The sequence below is a fragment of the Protopterus annectens genome, chromosome 15.part0 (assembly GCF_019279795.1).
Source record: "Protopterus annectens isolate FY-2018-M chromosome 15.part0, PAN1.0, whole genome shotgun sequence".
Taxonomy (NCBI): domain Eukaryota; kingdom Metazoa; phylum Chordata; order Ceratodontiformes; family Protopteridae; genus Protopterus; species Protopterus annectens.
Genome location: NC_056749.1, coordinates 252,015,308 through 252,031,393, shown reverse-complemented (window position 1 = coordinate 252,031,393; position 16,086 = coordinate 252,015,308). Strand labels below are relative to the sequence as shown.

Sequence of the window (16,086 nt, the reverse complement as noted above, 5' to 3'; positions counted from 1 at the left end):
TAAGTGAGAAAGTAAACCATTACAAAGTTTTTTCTTTTTATGCACTATACATGTGTGGTTCCTTTTCTAAGAATTATTACTCATTTTAATATCATATATATTGCTCATGTCCAGTCTTCCTTGAAATTTCACTTCTCCTGAACATTATTCTGCATGAATTTTTCCCAAAGATTACATTTATTTCTATTTAGTTTACACTTTCTCTTTTCTAAAGATCCTACCTCTAATTCTTTTATCTGCTTTAAAACATGCAACATGTCTGTTACTGTTGGTTTAGTTTTTGAGTTCCATTCATAGGTAGGTACTACCCAAGAAAGTTATTTTCCTGTTCCACTGTCGAGCAGAGACACAGAAGTGATCCCCAGGGTGTATTTCTTATTTCCCATCCACTCATCAAGATTTTTCTTGAAGAGTGCTAATGAAGAACTTTGCTTGACATAGATGGGTAGCCTGTTGCAGAGTATGGAAGTCACTGGGACAGGAATCTATCCCTCCAGCATATCATGTTTATTGTGGTGACAAGGTTTAGGTCCCTAGAGCATGTAGCTCGGAGGGATTGGGATTTCTTTAGGTGTAGCATGTCTAACAGCTCTGGGTTTGACATAGCTTTATATGTTAGGCAGAGATCACCTCGGAGTAAGCGATATGCTACGGAGTAAAGCTGGAGTTTTTTGAAGCGGTCAGTGTAGGGCATTTGTTTGAGGCCAGTAATCCTCTTTGTGAGGTACTTCTGTGGCCTTTCCAGCTGCTGCAGATGTCTTGTGAGGTACATTCCAAAAGCGGCATTGTACTCTATAATGGGTTTAATGAGTGTCGAGTAGAGGGGAACAATGACCTCTTTTTTCCTGGATGAGAACCCTTTTATGATGAGGTGTGCCACATAGAAGAACTTCCTGACTACTGTGGAGATGTGACTATCAAAGGAGAGACTACTGTCCACCTGGGTCCCAAGGTCTCTTATCACGCAGTCACTGTTAAGTAGATTGTTGCCTATGTCGTAGTTCATGGGTACAGAGTTTTTACCAAAGGGGATGACACTGCACTTTTTGGCATTGAGCTTGAGGCCATGGATCTGACACCGGGCATCTGTCTCAGCGAGGCCCTTCTGTAGGATGTCCACATCATTTGGGGACTTTACTATGGCTCCTAGTTTGCAGTCATCATTTGCAAACTTCGTTAGTCAGAGGCCTTCTGTGTTAGCCTGTACTTCAGAGAAGTAGATACCAAACAGGAGAGGTCCCAGGATGGAACCCTGTGGTACTCCGCTTGTCACTGCTTTGAGATCAGATTTGGAGTCTGCAACCTTTACAGTGTGGGTTCTGTCAGTGAGCCAGTTGGCAATCCATCTTGTGACGTAGGGAGTTATACCTAGTTTAGTAAGTTTAGCTATAATTCCAGATTAGGGGGTGGTGTCAAAATCTTATCGAGGTCAAGATAGGCTATGTGAACCACCTTACCCTCATCTACGGCTTTAGTGACTGCCTCAAAGACGTCAATCAGGTTCAGGAGGCATGATCCTGCCTGACAAAAATCACTTGCAGATCACTAAAGTCAATAACTCTGCTGGTGAAGCACTATTCTGTTGCACCATAGCCAAATTATGGAACTCCCTCCCACCCATATTTACCACCATACCATCATACACCCACTTCATAACTTTACTAAAAGCGCACCTAAAAACATGCTGGCTATGCCCTTGCAACTCCCACTCTAATATCACCCACCCCATCCAACCACTACCTTTCTTTCCACTCCACTAACTACCTTGATTATAGCAAGCTCAGATGCTCATAAGCCTAGTACTTATTATACAGCACGAACTTCTTATTGTAACATTTGTTAATGTCTGTTATGTACTTCACAGATAAAGATTCTAGTTGTCTACTGATGTACTATGTTCTTCATCTGTAAATATGTTGTAAGTAATTGCTATGTAAACTGTTAATCGCTATGTAATCCAATGTAACTAATGTCTGTTTATTTTAACTGTGGAGCTTTTCTCCCCGGGCCTCCACTTAAAATAGACCTCCGTTCAGTTGGACACTCCCGGTCAACAAATATAAATAAATAAAATAAATAAATAAATCTGCCTTTCACAAACCCGAACTGGGTGGGATCCAGAGTTTGGAGGTTACCAATGTCTTTGTTTGAGTTCCATGATGATACGTTCTATGGCCTTGCAGACCAGGCTTGTCAGGCTAATAGGTCGATAGTTCCCAGGATCAGTGGTGGCTCCCCCTTTGTGGAGTGGGATAACTGTTGCCGTGCGCCATTCAGTGGGCACAAAGTCTGATGCAAGGCTATTATTGAACATGGTGCTTAAGTGGGGATAGTGTAAAGAAATTATGTTGAAACAGAGGGGAGTTACAGAAATAAGTAGATAGGAATTCTATAGGAATTGATTTTTTGGCAGTTAAAAATGTTAAACAATAGGGCCTCACTATGTCTAGGTAATTCTGTTTCTATATCCCAGTCCAAAAGAATAATTTCCCTAGTTATAATAATCTGTTACACAAACATTTCTGACAAAGTATGCTGTAGGGAATTTTTTAAATCTACCAATTATTACATTCCCAAAAATCATGTCCCCAAGTATCCATCGCTTTCCTATCACACCTTCAACAATTGTTATCTACCATTGGAACAATTCCTGTAGTCTACTTGTGGACTGAAAATACCTGTGCAAATACTGCCATGTAAAAATCCTAGACTTTTGAGGTTTTGTTGAACTCTATGGAGGCATACAAATATTCTTTCATTTTTCCTTTATATATTGCCACTCCATTCTCACTTCACAGTCTTTTCTAATGTCTTCTGATAGATTATTATAGTTATTGTGCATTATTTTATGTGTCAACTTATTATCCCTTTCTTAATTACAGCTTTTGTTCTTGACTGAACTACAGACTCAGCCAGAATAAGTCATTCTTTTAACACTCCCCTAGCCTTTTCTCTTAGTTGATACTCTTTTGATCCCTGGTAGGGAAGACAGTATGAAAACTGCAGTCCAAACTTCTGCTTGTCCTCATCCCACTTTATGACCCCCCCCCCCATTTATATGCATCCAGTGCCATGGTTCTTTTGTTAATTTTCTCCAATAAATTCTAGCTGACTCTTGCCCAGTTTCTATGTCCCTACTTGCAGTCATCTCTACTGATAAATCTCATATATCCATTCTTGTTATGGCTTAAATGATAAATCTATCTCCATTCTTGTTTTGGCTTAATTCTCAAAATGTGTTCTGCTGCTTTATAAATATAATATTCTGGATGGTTGTTAATGTTCTCTTTAGGGACCTGCAACCAAAATCGTACTCTTTACTTATTTCTGTAACTCCCCTCTGTTTCAACATAATTTCTTTACACTTTATTTAAAGTCATCTACTTTGTTGGGTCTATATTACAAGATTGAACCTTTAGTTACTTGAATACGTAAAGATCGAGCTGGTAATATCAAAATCCAAAAACCGCGAATGGCCAATTTCACACAGGGAAAGAATTCCCTTGGCCATATGAAAAAATATTTTTTAAACCCAAATCAATTATGCCCCCCCCCCCCCAATGTGGGGGGCTGTGCCCCCACATCTATACCAACTCCAAGATTGCTCTACATTGGACAAAAGGGCATAATCCGCATAACAGTCAAGGGAATTCTTTCCCTGCATGAAATCGGCCATTTGCGGTTTTGGATTTCAATATTACCAGATCGATCTTTAGGTATTCAAATTTTGTAAATTTTGTGTTATGTAAATGAGCCTTAACAGTGTAGCTTTGAGGTGTCCTTTCAAATCTGTTAACCTACCTTTTGGGATGTAACAATGTATCCCACTTAACTCTTGCCCTTTTCCATCCTAAATATATTATTTTAATTCTTCATTAATTATGGCCTACAGTTCTCCCCTGGTTGATAAAAATATGCCACATCTATGTATAATATTAAAGGGCTACAAGCATTTTCACTACTTTCACCTTGCTATCCATATCCATAGTCAAGAGCTTTCAACTTCTCAAGTGTTATATTTTGTTTACTATCTCCCATGTATCCTTTGCTGCCATAATCAAATCATGTTTTTTTAATTCAAAGGCTTAAATACTTCATCTTATAATGTCACCATAAAATAGGTATTGTTACACCATTCCATGTGTAGGAACATAGTTTACCACTATTGTCTTAGTTTTATCTTCATTGATTTTATTTATCTAAAAAAATTAAACTCTCTCAAAATGTTACACAACTCGGAAACATCATTTTCTAGAATTACCAAGTACAAAATAATATCACCTGCAAATAAGCAAATTTTTCTTAAATACTATGCCAACTGTTTCTTGAAGTATCATCAGTTCCTGGAGATTGTCTTGTTGATCACCATCTATATCTCATACCCTCTCATCTTAGGTGTTAGTTCTAGAGCCTCATCATACTCTACCATTGGCATATTTAAGATTTCCATAAATATTTCTATTTGTATCTTATCTTGGTTTCCACATCCCTCTGCTCTATACAGATTTTAACAGAATTTCTATAATATCTCTAATACCTTTATAGGCTCTCTGGTTATTTTTCTAGCCATGAGCCCCCTGTGTTTGGTAACACCTCTTGCTATTGTTTGCTGTAGTAATAGTTTTTGTACAATAGGTTATTATAAAAATATTTGATTAACTGCAACCTTTCTAAACTAATCCATGTTATCCTAAACTCCATTATTTTCTCTTTAGCACTCAACAGTTGTTCCTCTTCTTGCTCTGTAAGATTTCTGCACTCAACAGTTGTTCCTCTTCTTGCTCTGTAAGGTTTACCATAATCTGCAATAATTTAACCTTTAATAATCCTTCGAAATAATTCTTATAACTTCTTCCCATATCTCTTTCTCTCTCTCATGTCTACCATATTTTCAAATTCTATTTTTATTTTATCGCTGTGAAAAATTGTATCTTCCCTAACAACTCCTGAATCATTTTCACTACTCATCATTTAAATTCTTTTCATTTTTATAGGTAAATGGGAAAGTGCCAGTGTCTCATCTTTAATTGATTACCCTGCATCTTAGTTGTTATTAGGGCATGGCCTGAAATTGTTATTGAATGTATTTCAAAGCTTTCAGTTAAATACTCTTGATCCTGTAAAATATAATTTCTGTTCAATCTAACCCAGTTTTTGTACATTGGGAAATAATATATAAATTCTGTTTGAGTTCCTGCTAGTAATTGTACATCTTCCATTCCAAATATTCTCATATATTTCTTCAGAAGTCTATCCTCTTTTGTTATATTTTCCCCTTTCAGGTCCCCCTGATACATCATGACTATTGTGCATCAGATTCCAGTCAACATCCAACAATAATATTCCTTGCTGGAAGTTAATTACTTCTCCCATAACTCTCTTAAGCTCTTTAACAGTAATTTTAGAGGGAAGGTAAATGTATGTCAGTATAATCATCACTCCCTGCCAGTAACTCCTTATTGACAAAACTCTACAATAATTGTCTTTTGCCTCATCCTCTATCATTATTTGATTCCCTCTTGCAATCAGTATTGTTACTTCCCTTTTCCTTTGCCCCTGATACACTTCTGAATAATCATTCTGAAATCCTATCTTTGCCAATTTCACATGCTCATTTCTATTGGTGTGCCTCCTGTAACATTGCTATTTGTACCCCGCACTTGTTAGTATAATATAATATAATATAATATAATATAATATAATATAATATAATGCTCTTTGCTTCTTTTCCATACATAAAATACCATTCACATTCCATGAAGTGATTGATAAGATAGTCATTCTGATAAGGTGCTATTACTTTCTCATATTCTACATTACAGTTATTTTTAACATACGTTTCCAACTTACAACTTACATGCATACATAAATGTCTGTCAGGCTAATGTTATAAGCAATTGCAGCTTTTGTCTTTGTTTGAACCCATGCCACATTTTCCAGACATTTAATTTAAAAAAAAACACTCAAGAAACAAACAAAAAATATGCATTTCCATTTTTAACACCCTAACCGCATTTCCATTTTTAACACCCTAACCCCTTTTTACTCAAAGAAGAACACACACACAACTGTATACACTTTCAAAAATAAGGAAATATGGGTAGATGCCCCCAATCGACAACTACATCCATAGTTTTTAAACATGAAGAAAAAGCTGTTAGAGACCCATGTTCAATTCTGCACCCATCCATTTTTGTTTCATCTGAAATACCTTTCAGATATGAAAAACAAATTGCATACTCTCAGTTAACTGACTTTTAGCCTTAAGAAAGAGTGCTGTAACTACCATCGTTTTTCATTACTGCAATTTAAACTGAAGTGATTTCAGCTGCTAAGAATACATCTATCTGTATTCCCTTCAATGAATCAGAATTTGTTTAATTTGAATTTGCATTCATTCATTTCATAATTAATTGCCTATGCAGCAGAGCTTTGCTGGTAGATAAGAAAGACCAGCCAATTGATTTGTAGTTGCATGTCAATATTAATTGCTAGAACCCTATACTTTTACATGATTGTAGTGTAAATTTCCACTTGTATGCATAACAACAGGGAGACACAATAATTTAATATGCACATATGTTTAGTTCACTTCAACCTCTTCCACTTATTAGCCCAGGATTATAATATTATTCTGCTTATCTCTAGCCTTTAACTTGTTACAGTGTAAACTCCAGATATATTACCATGCAAAAAAGTACTTTCATACTTTACCATCACTGGCATTAACAGCTGTCACTGATTCTCACCCCACCTCACTTTTAAAGTACCTCAGCATACTGTACACAACTACTTTACAGTGTAACATGAACTTGACTTAAGAAATTTAATATACAAATATTACTAAAAAATGAAATAGCTTTTCTCTTAGTTATATTTCATATTTCTCCATTATCCTTCTAAGCATTAATGACAGTGTTAGAACTATACTTGAGGGTCCTACATCCAGTTTAACACAGTTGACAAACTTCCAAACTTTTTTTTCCCAATTTTTGTGGAAGCGAAGTTCTCATGTCCAAACTGCATCTTATGGAAATGACACTTCACAGATTATATGTTTATTTCCCACTTTCACATACATGCTACTACAGTTTATCTGTTTATTTCCTATTTTCTTCATCATCTCAACCATCCACAACTAGTATCTCATTCAAGTCCAAGATACTCCTGTTTTTTTACTAGTAAGTGCTTGAGCTTTTTTCTGTCACTGAAATAATTTCCTTTGAAACTCTGGAAAACGTTTTAATGGTAAGTTCTCTCTATGGGCTGTGCCCTTGTCACAGGAGTGAGAAGAATCCCTTCATCTTGCTGGCGTACATTTTGCTGTGTAAAGCTTTTTTCTTTCCTCTGTCACGTGTTACAAATTCAAAAATGTCTTTGCTTCTTCTGAAAAAAAATATTCTGAAGGCAGCTTGATATAGCAACTTTAGTCTCACACCTACCTCTTGACAACTTTTGACTGAAGGAAATAACTCACTTTATCTTCTGCCTGATGTACAGTGAATAATCAGTAGAACACTCTGATCTGCCCAAATGATAACACTTTAACCTTCTGTCACAATGTTGTTAGGAGCAGCTCCTTCTGCTGGTACAATGACATCTGTACTACTATAGCTCTTATTTCATTCACATGGCCTGATTTGGAGCATAGATATGTCACCAGTCCACTTGCTAATTAGCACTTTCATAAAATAAATGCTGTCTGTTCCATGTGGTTTCTCTGGATTTCTTAGTGCTTTGTCTTCTAGTTCTCCTATTTTTGAAGCAATTCTTCTTGTGAAGCCTCATATTCAACCAGTACGTCATTCATTCCAGCCTCTAATTTCTGCAATTTTATCAGCTCATCTAAATAGCTACTTAAACCTTCTTCTGCTCTAGCGAGTATTTTGTCATTTGGCTGTATGTATTCCTTCAAAGCCTCACTAATTTTAAATACCTCTAAATGCATTTGATTTATTTTTCCTCTAAATTACTGAGTGCTGTCACCTCTACTGAAGTTGAAACCTGAACTGCTTTTTGCTGAATAGCTGCAAACTTTTTTCTTGCTTTTTCTAGTCACTTTTGCTGACATCCAGACAGTGCAGTGACAAACCAGTAATTACATTTTACCCCAAATTATTACTTTTGTTGGCTGTTTTCAACCCGATGATCAGTGCAGAGCCATCTTTTTTTTTTTTCATTTACATGTATAATGTATTGTTGACCTCTCTTGCCCTGATCTTACCCTCCTCAGTTATAAATTCAGACAGTTTGCTGCACTTTTTGTTAGTGTTTACTTATGTAAATTTTGTGAGTATGTAAGTAAATACATCATATTCAAAACATTTATACACTTGGAATCTTTTAGCATTAAACAAACACATAAAGGGTATGAACAAGAAAACCCAAGAGAACAAATTCTGACCCAGCCCTGTAATTCAAAAATATTATCATTGTTAAGGAAATGCTAGTTGTTTACATAATCTGTACTGATTACATTTACTGTCAGCTTCTACCTTTGGTAAATCTCTTAAACTTTTAATTTTATTTTCTATTCCAGTTTGTGCTAGCCTGTTGAACTCCCAACATTGACATACAAGTTCCTTTGAATGGCAAGTGTCAGGGGTTATGAAGTGCAGCATTTCCATGTATAGGTCAAAAAGTGACTTACTTATAATATATAAATGACAAGATCAGTGTTCGATTTACTCAGCTCTCATTACTGCATTTCTTCTTTCTTCATAGGCAATCAGTAACTCAGTTCATCTGCCCAGCAGACTTCAAATATAACTACAACTATTTGTGAGAGCTCATGCAGCAGTTTCTTTGTAACTCAATACATAGTACTGAAAGTATTTGTTATTGACAAAACATAGATGTGCACAAATGACAAGATAAAAGAGGCAAAGAGGGTGAATAGTTGTTTCAGGTTAAAACAAGTTGTGCAAGGAGGAGGGAAGATGAATGAAAGATAACAGCTTTTCTTGGTAGAGGGAATCAGCATTAGCCACTTCTGGGACACCCTCCGTTGGAGGTTAGATGCTGAGGCTCCTATGGAAATATGTACTACAGTAACAGGAGAAGTGAGGGGAATATTCAGAAGTCACATATACTTAACCAGATGGTGTGTGCCTAATGTCATTGGATGTCTGCCTACTGGGTAAATAAGGGAGCTCTTCTCACTCAAGGTCTGCAGTCTCTGTATTGAACAAAAAATACATACCTCCTCTGGCATCCATATGATTGCCACCCTCATGACTCCTGGCTGCTTTGAAAGGAAGCAATAGGCAAAATGGGGAGGAATGACAAACGTTAGAGGAGCAATAGATGATGGGACCAAGCATTTATTAAAAAGAGAGGATAATCATGCTGAGGTACTTCAGCAGTTAAACACTAAAAGTCTAATAATTGACTCCATGGCATAGATAGATGTAGATCTGACTGCAACAACCAGTCAACACAGTTCAGTTAGTGGCTAATAATTTCAAGAGTCAACTGTGGATGGAAATGATAAAATGATCTGTTTACCTGCTCTCCTCTTCTAGGTTCATGGGAATATGCTTGGGTTTGCCTACCTCACAGTTCCCAGTGGAGACTGGAGTTGGTGACACCATGGCATTGCCATTTTATGAAAAGAAACTAGGCTAAATGTGAGTCACATCAGTTCACAGGATGGATAATCAGCTTGCATATATCCTCATGTACACCTTGCATAATAAGCATCACTTACTCAACCTGCAGGTATATACAGGAATGTTCTGGGTAGTACAGATGACACTGCATGTATCTATCTATTTATCCTACTATGGTAAATCTGGCCAAGACATGAGGGATCTTCCACTACCCTTTTAATTTCCAAGCAACTAAAGAAGATGGGACCTTTGTCTAACGCCTCATCTGAAGAAAGAATTTTAGAAATGTCATTACACCTTTATATGAGGTTGCTGTTTTTTAAGTATTTAATGAGGGTGGTGGTTGCAACCAAGGTAGTGATTTTTTTTTTTTTTATGGGAAAGATAACTAGATTATGGTCAGGCTTTACTAACAAAGGATCGACCATGGGAGGAAAGTTGACAAGGGCTTAGTTTGACAGTACTAAGTAAAGAATGTTTACACCCCGCTCAATTTGAAAATAAGCTAATCTAGGCATTTTTGTTTACCCACTCCAAGAAATACTGAGCATGCTTAACACTGGAACTGCAGGACCTCCAATCGATGGAAGAATAGTTAAAGTCACAAAGGATTAAAAAGCCCTTGCTTATAGGGACATCATCTATGAATACCAGGAATTTATGATGGCCATCTGGAGTCATGGAGGGTGATAGAAATCAGGATATGAATTGGAAATTAGATTTCCCTAAGGTGAGTTGTTCAGTAAGCCCTCTTGGGGAGGGCCTTTCTGTATCCATAAAACCAGCATTTTTCATTGCATCTTTAATGTATGAGGTAGGCACCTAAGATGATATTTAAATAGAATGGAATATCATAGTTTAATATGCAGGAACATGTGAGATGTCTTTGGTTTTAGTTTCCTTTATGGAGCATTTTGATTATGCAACACTGTATAATGTGTCACATGTGAGCCTTATACTGTAGAAAATTTCAGAATACTGTGAGTACGATGTACTCTTGATAAGTTCCACTGCATATGAACATTACTGTTAAAACACTGTATTAAAAATATATATATATATCTGTATTGCATCTTTAGCTAAATAAGATATTTTCTTTTGTCTAGAAATGTGTGCTTTACTGGCCAGAGAAACGTGGGATATATGGAAAAGTTGAAGTTATTATCAATAGTGTCAAAGACTATGGATACTATACTGTCCGGAATATGACCCTGAAGGTATTCAACAGCAAATGTTCAGCAAAGTTTATTTGAAATCATACAATTTAGATGCTAATGCTTATGAAGGAAATAGAAAGATATATTATTTTGTCTTGATCTTTGCTACTAAATAGAAAAGTGCTTGTCCTGATGGGATGAGTAAAGCTATAGAACACAATGAGAAGGCACCTTGTCACCTAGGTAATGAACTAGCTAGATCAGAAGTGTATGCAACATTTTTCTGGTTAGACATTACTTTTCCTAGCAGTAATTACAAGACCAGTTCCTTCTATGTATTGCTGTGCCTTCTGCATTATCAGACAGTTACTCCAATAGTGCTGATCTGTATAAAGTATGAGGTTATATCACTGTTGAAACGTTATACATGTCTACTTTTGTTCTGTTATGCTTGTTTACATACCCATCATTTTGTTACTACTGTTATGAAATAGATGCATGTGTGTTTTGCATTGCCTTTTTCGGTTGAGTACATTTATGTTAACAACCAAAATGGGGTTGTATTTCTCAAGTTTTGCAAAATTATTCTGTAATGCTGGCAACCTGTCAAATTTCCGTTTTGATTGAAATTGGGTTCCTTCTTTGGCTCAAAATGGGTCCAGTTATTACTTATTCATTAAAACTGCTTCTAGCATTTGTTAATTAGTATCTAATTAGATGTGTTTGTCTGTTATGCATAAATCTATTGTGCACAAATAACCTAAATTTAAATTTCCTCAAATAACAAACTTACCAAACTTTACATTGAGTGCTTCCTTTTTTTTTTTCTGTCATCTTATTTTCTCTTGCTTAGTGTGGTGGACAGTCGCAATCTGTAAAGCACTACTGGTATACATCATGGCCTGACCATAAAACCCCCGACAGTGCACAGCCCCTCTTACAACTAATGCTTAGTGTAGAAGAAGACAGACTTACTTCACCCAGCAAAGGTCCTGTGGTTGTTCATTGCAGGTATGAGTGTTAATCTATATTCAGCATTTCGTAAAAGGGAAACTTTGAACTTCAGGTGTTTCTACTACCAATGACAGAGGTAGACATAAACTATTGTTCGGTACTACAAATACCATGAAGTTATATGTCGAATGCCTACAGTAACATATGTGGTATCAGAAAAAGGAGTACATAACTGTTAGTAAGATCAACATACCTGCTGTTCTGTTACATAAGTGATAAACCATGACACTGTTTATATTACAGCAAAGCAATCAAATACCCTGGGAGGATGGCTGATGAAGAAGTACAGAAGTACAGAGAAGTGCTGTTAAGTGCATGAGAAATTTGTATATATTGCAATGGTATATCTTAGTGGTCTTAGGTAATGTCATGTAAAGGTTTGATGAATCTTCTTCTTTCAGCTTTTCCCGGTTAGGGGTAGCCACAGTGGATTACCTGTCCGCTCATGATTGGCAGTGGAGTTTTACTGTGTCAAGTTGCCAGCCTGGCGCCCAACCTTCTACAGAAGGCACACACATGCACGGATTCACACCTACAGCATGTCTTTGGGATGTGGGGGGAAACCGGAGCACCCGGAGGAAACCCACGTGACCACAGGGAGGACATGCAGACTCCACACAGAAGGCACCCCAGCCAAGGATCGAACCGGAAAACCTCTTGTTGTGAGGTGGCAACACTAACCGCTGTACCACCATGGCCGCCTGTAAAGGTTTAAAGAATAATTAGTGCTAATTCAAGAAAACATTTAAAAGGCAAAATAATTGTATTAAAATATGATTTTCTGTTAGCCAGAAGTCCTATGTATTCTTCATTATAGCAGCTAGATAAAAAACTAAAATATAAATAACAACAATGAAAAATGTGCACCATGTACTCTTAGCAGGAAATAACATTTTTATTATACAGTCTAAAGCAACACAGATGTGAGTTAGTTGAGTCCTTTAGAGCATGACTCAAAACTTACTGCATAACTCTGAATAGTAGTCAGCATGCCATGGTACACCACAGTATAGGGAGCTATACAGAAGTATGATGCATGATAACAAGGACTCCTTTCAAGTATGAGCTGTAGTGATAATAGTGGCATTTGCGACAGACACAGGAAGGGGAATATGTCATCTTTGTTCAGATCTTCCTCACAACACACACACACACACACACACACACACACACACAGTAAAAGCGCATGAAATAAAACTACATTATCAGACCCACTCCCGTTTACCCTTTTTCATATGCAATATCAACAACTATTCCCCCGAATTGCTGCAAAAACAGTCTTCATCAGTCCTACAGCTTCCAACATCTAACAATACTGTTTTAACTAAATGCAACTTTTTCCTAGATGACATCACATGTATCTTCCATAACTGAACAATCTTCCTCATCTTCTCTAAAAACCTCCTCCATTCCTGAAACTACACCTCTTAACTGCATTAACACCAACATATGGCCTTTCGTACAATAATTACCTCTAGCCTTTTACTGTCCCTCAATGTCCTTACTTTTCTCATTATTTAAACTCCAGTCTCCCTTCATTAAAAGTTCCTATATGGCTTTTTGTATAATAAACCATAGTTTCCATTTACCTTCCTCTAACATCCTTACTTTTCTCCTTACCGAAACTCAAGCCCTCCCTTTGCTAACAGTTCCTATAAGCTCTCCATAGTACAGCTAATACTATCTTCATGTACCACCATAATTAAATCATTTATATAGCTAAAAGGTAAGACTTCAGCTACTTGTACTGCAGACCACCTCAATCATTCTGTTATCTTCCTCACTTCTGTATTAAAAGTATTAATAACAGACTAGGTGGACATCCCTGTTTAATTGATTTACTTATATTTAACCACTATCCTATTTAAAACATCTTAACCCACATATTTTCTTATATGGACTTTATTAAATTCTAAAATTTAATTCCAAAACCATAATTCTTCTTCAGCCAAAATATCTATTGATAAGTTTCATTGTCATTGAATTTCACAATATACCATTCTACCTTTCCTTTCCAAATCTGTTCCATTATCTGCTTCACCAGCAGGAAATCCTGTATGCTCCTAACCCTATACACCAAATATAACTCCTCCTCTGTCAGTTTCTCCATCACCTTCCATGAATGAACTTGCAAAGTTTGGAATAAAATCTATTCAGAATTTTTTAATGCCAACATTTTTAATACAAAACACATATTTCTTTCCAATGTACCTTCTCTTAACCACTCACTCACTATTTCTACAAATAAAACTAAATGCATCTATTCTGACTTATCAACTACCCATCCATGCCATATATTTCCCTACTCTCCACTGCAGTTTTGACCACATGCTGCAAGTTCACCTGGGTCATGACAGGCAATGCAGGTCAACTACTTACCAGCAAAGGCTCAGGATCCTCTTTGGAGTAGCTCTCAAAGCTTCATCACCCTCATTTACCTCAGCCACAATCTCAGTAGTGAAGAAACATACAAGATGAACATGTAGACCAAATATGAGCCTGCAATGAGGAGATAAAGACAAGGTGGATGTAAATTAATGAAAATATTAAGCAGCCATGGTAACACCTGTGAAGACAACTAACTGAGAGTGTCTGCGAGTCTTTTCTGCCTCCTGCAGAAGATGATAAAATTTGCATCATTCTGTGCTAATGCTGAAAGAGAAAGGGTGCATCAGAGAAGTGTTTTAACAGTAATGTAAGATTCTATTAGAACAACAGATACAGTCCCAGAAGTATTTCCATTAACCGCATGACAGGCAACAAGCAAGTGTGTATCTCTGGGTCTATATTAGAACATCGAGCGAAAATGCAGGACCTCAAAGTTTTTTTTTTTATCACAGTACAGTGAAGATTGGAATATTTGCCATTTCCTCACTGTAGTGCAATCTCAGAGTTCGAATATATATTTAGTGGGAGGTGTGGGGGGCCACCACAATAACATTTTCGAGGTCCTGCATTTTCGCTCATGTGAGCATTCACTGTGTAGAATATTTGATATTCAAATATAGACCCTGTATCTATGCATATAAAGTAAGTGATATAAATTAAATATGGCACATGGGAACACATCAGGTAATAACCATATCATAAAACAAGGCCCTCCAGGAAACCCACAAGAAATGCAATAGGTATATCACATGCAGTGCCATCACCAGTACTCTGCCAACTGATCTAGACACTTGATATGTATGTAACTGTGTGTGTGTGTGTGTGTGTGTGTGTGTGTGTGTGTGTGTGTGTGTGTGTGTGTGTGTGTGTGTGTGTAACTATATATATATATATATATATATATCAGTCATCATCATCATCTTCTTTTGGCTGTTCCCGTTAGGGGTCGCCACAGTGGATCATCTGTTTCCATTTCTTCCTGTCCTCTGCATCTTGCTCTGTCACACCAACCACCTGCATGTCCTCACTCACCACATCCATAAACCTTATCTTAGGCCTTCCTCTTTTCCTGTTACCTAGTAGCTTCATCCTTAGCATCTTTTTCCCAATGTACTCAACATTACTTCTCAGCACATGTACAAACCAACGTAATCTTGTCTCTCTGGCTTTGTCTCCAAACCTTCTAATCTGGGCTGACCCTCTAATGTACTTATTCCTAATTCTGTCCACCCTCATCACACCCAGTGCAAATCTTAACATATTTAACTCTGCCACATCCAGCTCTGACTCTGGTCTTTTTGTCAGTGCCACTGTGTCAAAGGGAAAAACTTCAAAGACCAATACACGTAAGGTTCAGTTAAAGCACATTTAATAATTGCCTTAACGTTGCTCATTACTTCGAGAAGTTTAGATTTTGCCTAACTACTAACAGGAAGTATGTTATTCTTATACTGTTTTACAAGACATGGCCTTCTGTAGCTGACGTAATCAAACACAACTTTCAGTATTGTTCTACAGCAGATGTTACTCAGATTTTCTGCTGACATGACTAGATTTGTGAGAAACTTTTTGAGAAAAACAACCTGGCCTTGGTGGGCACTAGCCCGTTACAAGCTTCTATTGTATAGTTCTAATGCATGTGTTACATTTCAAGGTACTTTTCTAGCTCAGACACAAGCAAATGCTGATTGCAGTTCATATTTTCAAGCAGTCTTTGTTCTAATTATCTATAGCTTCTGCAGCTGTGTATTTTCTCACAGCACAAGTGGAACTCCTTGTCTAAGTTTCATAACATTTATACAAGTGGTATTGTTCTATTCATTATTTTCCTGACACAAGCAGAAATCATCTGCTTCTCAGTAAATTTCCAAGGCATAAACAAAGATTTTAGCTGCGCATATTTCATGACAATACAA

The 16,086-nt window shown here is 36.9% G+C and overlaps 1 protein-coding gene across 2 annotated transcripts in view; it reads left to right on the top strand.

Annotated features, from left to right (window-relative positions):
• The window catches only part of PTPRR (protein tyrosine phosphatase receptor type R), a 1,539,596-nt gene that overhangs the window by 1,189,419 nt on the left and 334,091 nt on the right, over positions 1–16,086 (top strand). For both annotated transcript variants that reach the window (XM_044057006.1, XM_044057007.1), the window contains exons 10-11: positions 10,718–10,828; positions 11,622–11,779. In XM_044057006.1, the coding sequence (XP_043912941.1) occupies positions 10,718–10,828; positions 11,622–11,779 (269 nt within the window). The remainder of the gene's footprint in view (positions 1–10,717; positions 10,829–11,621; positions 11,780–16,086) is intronic.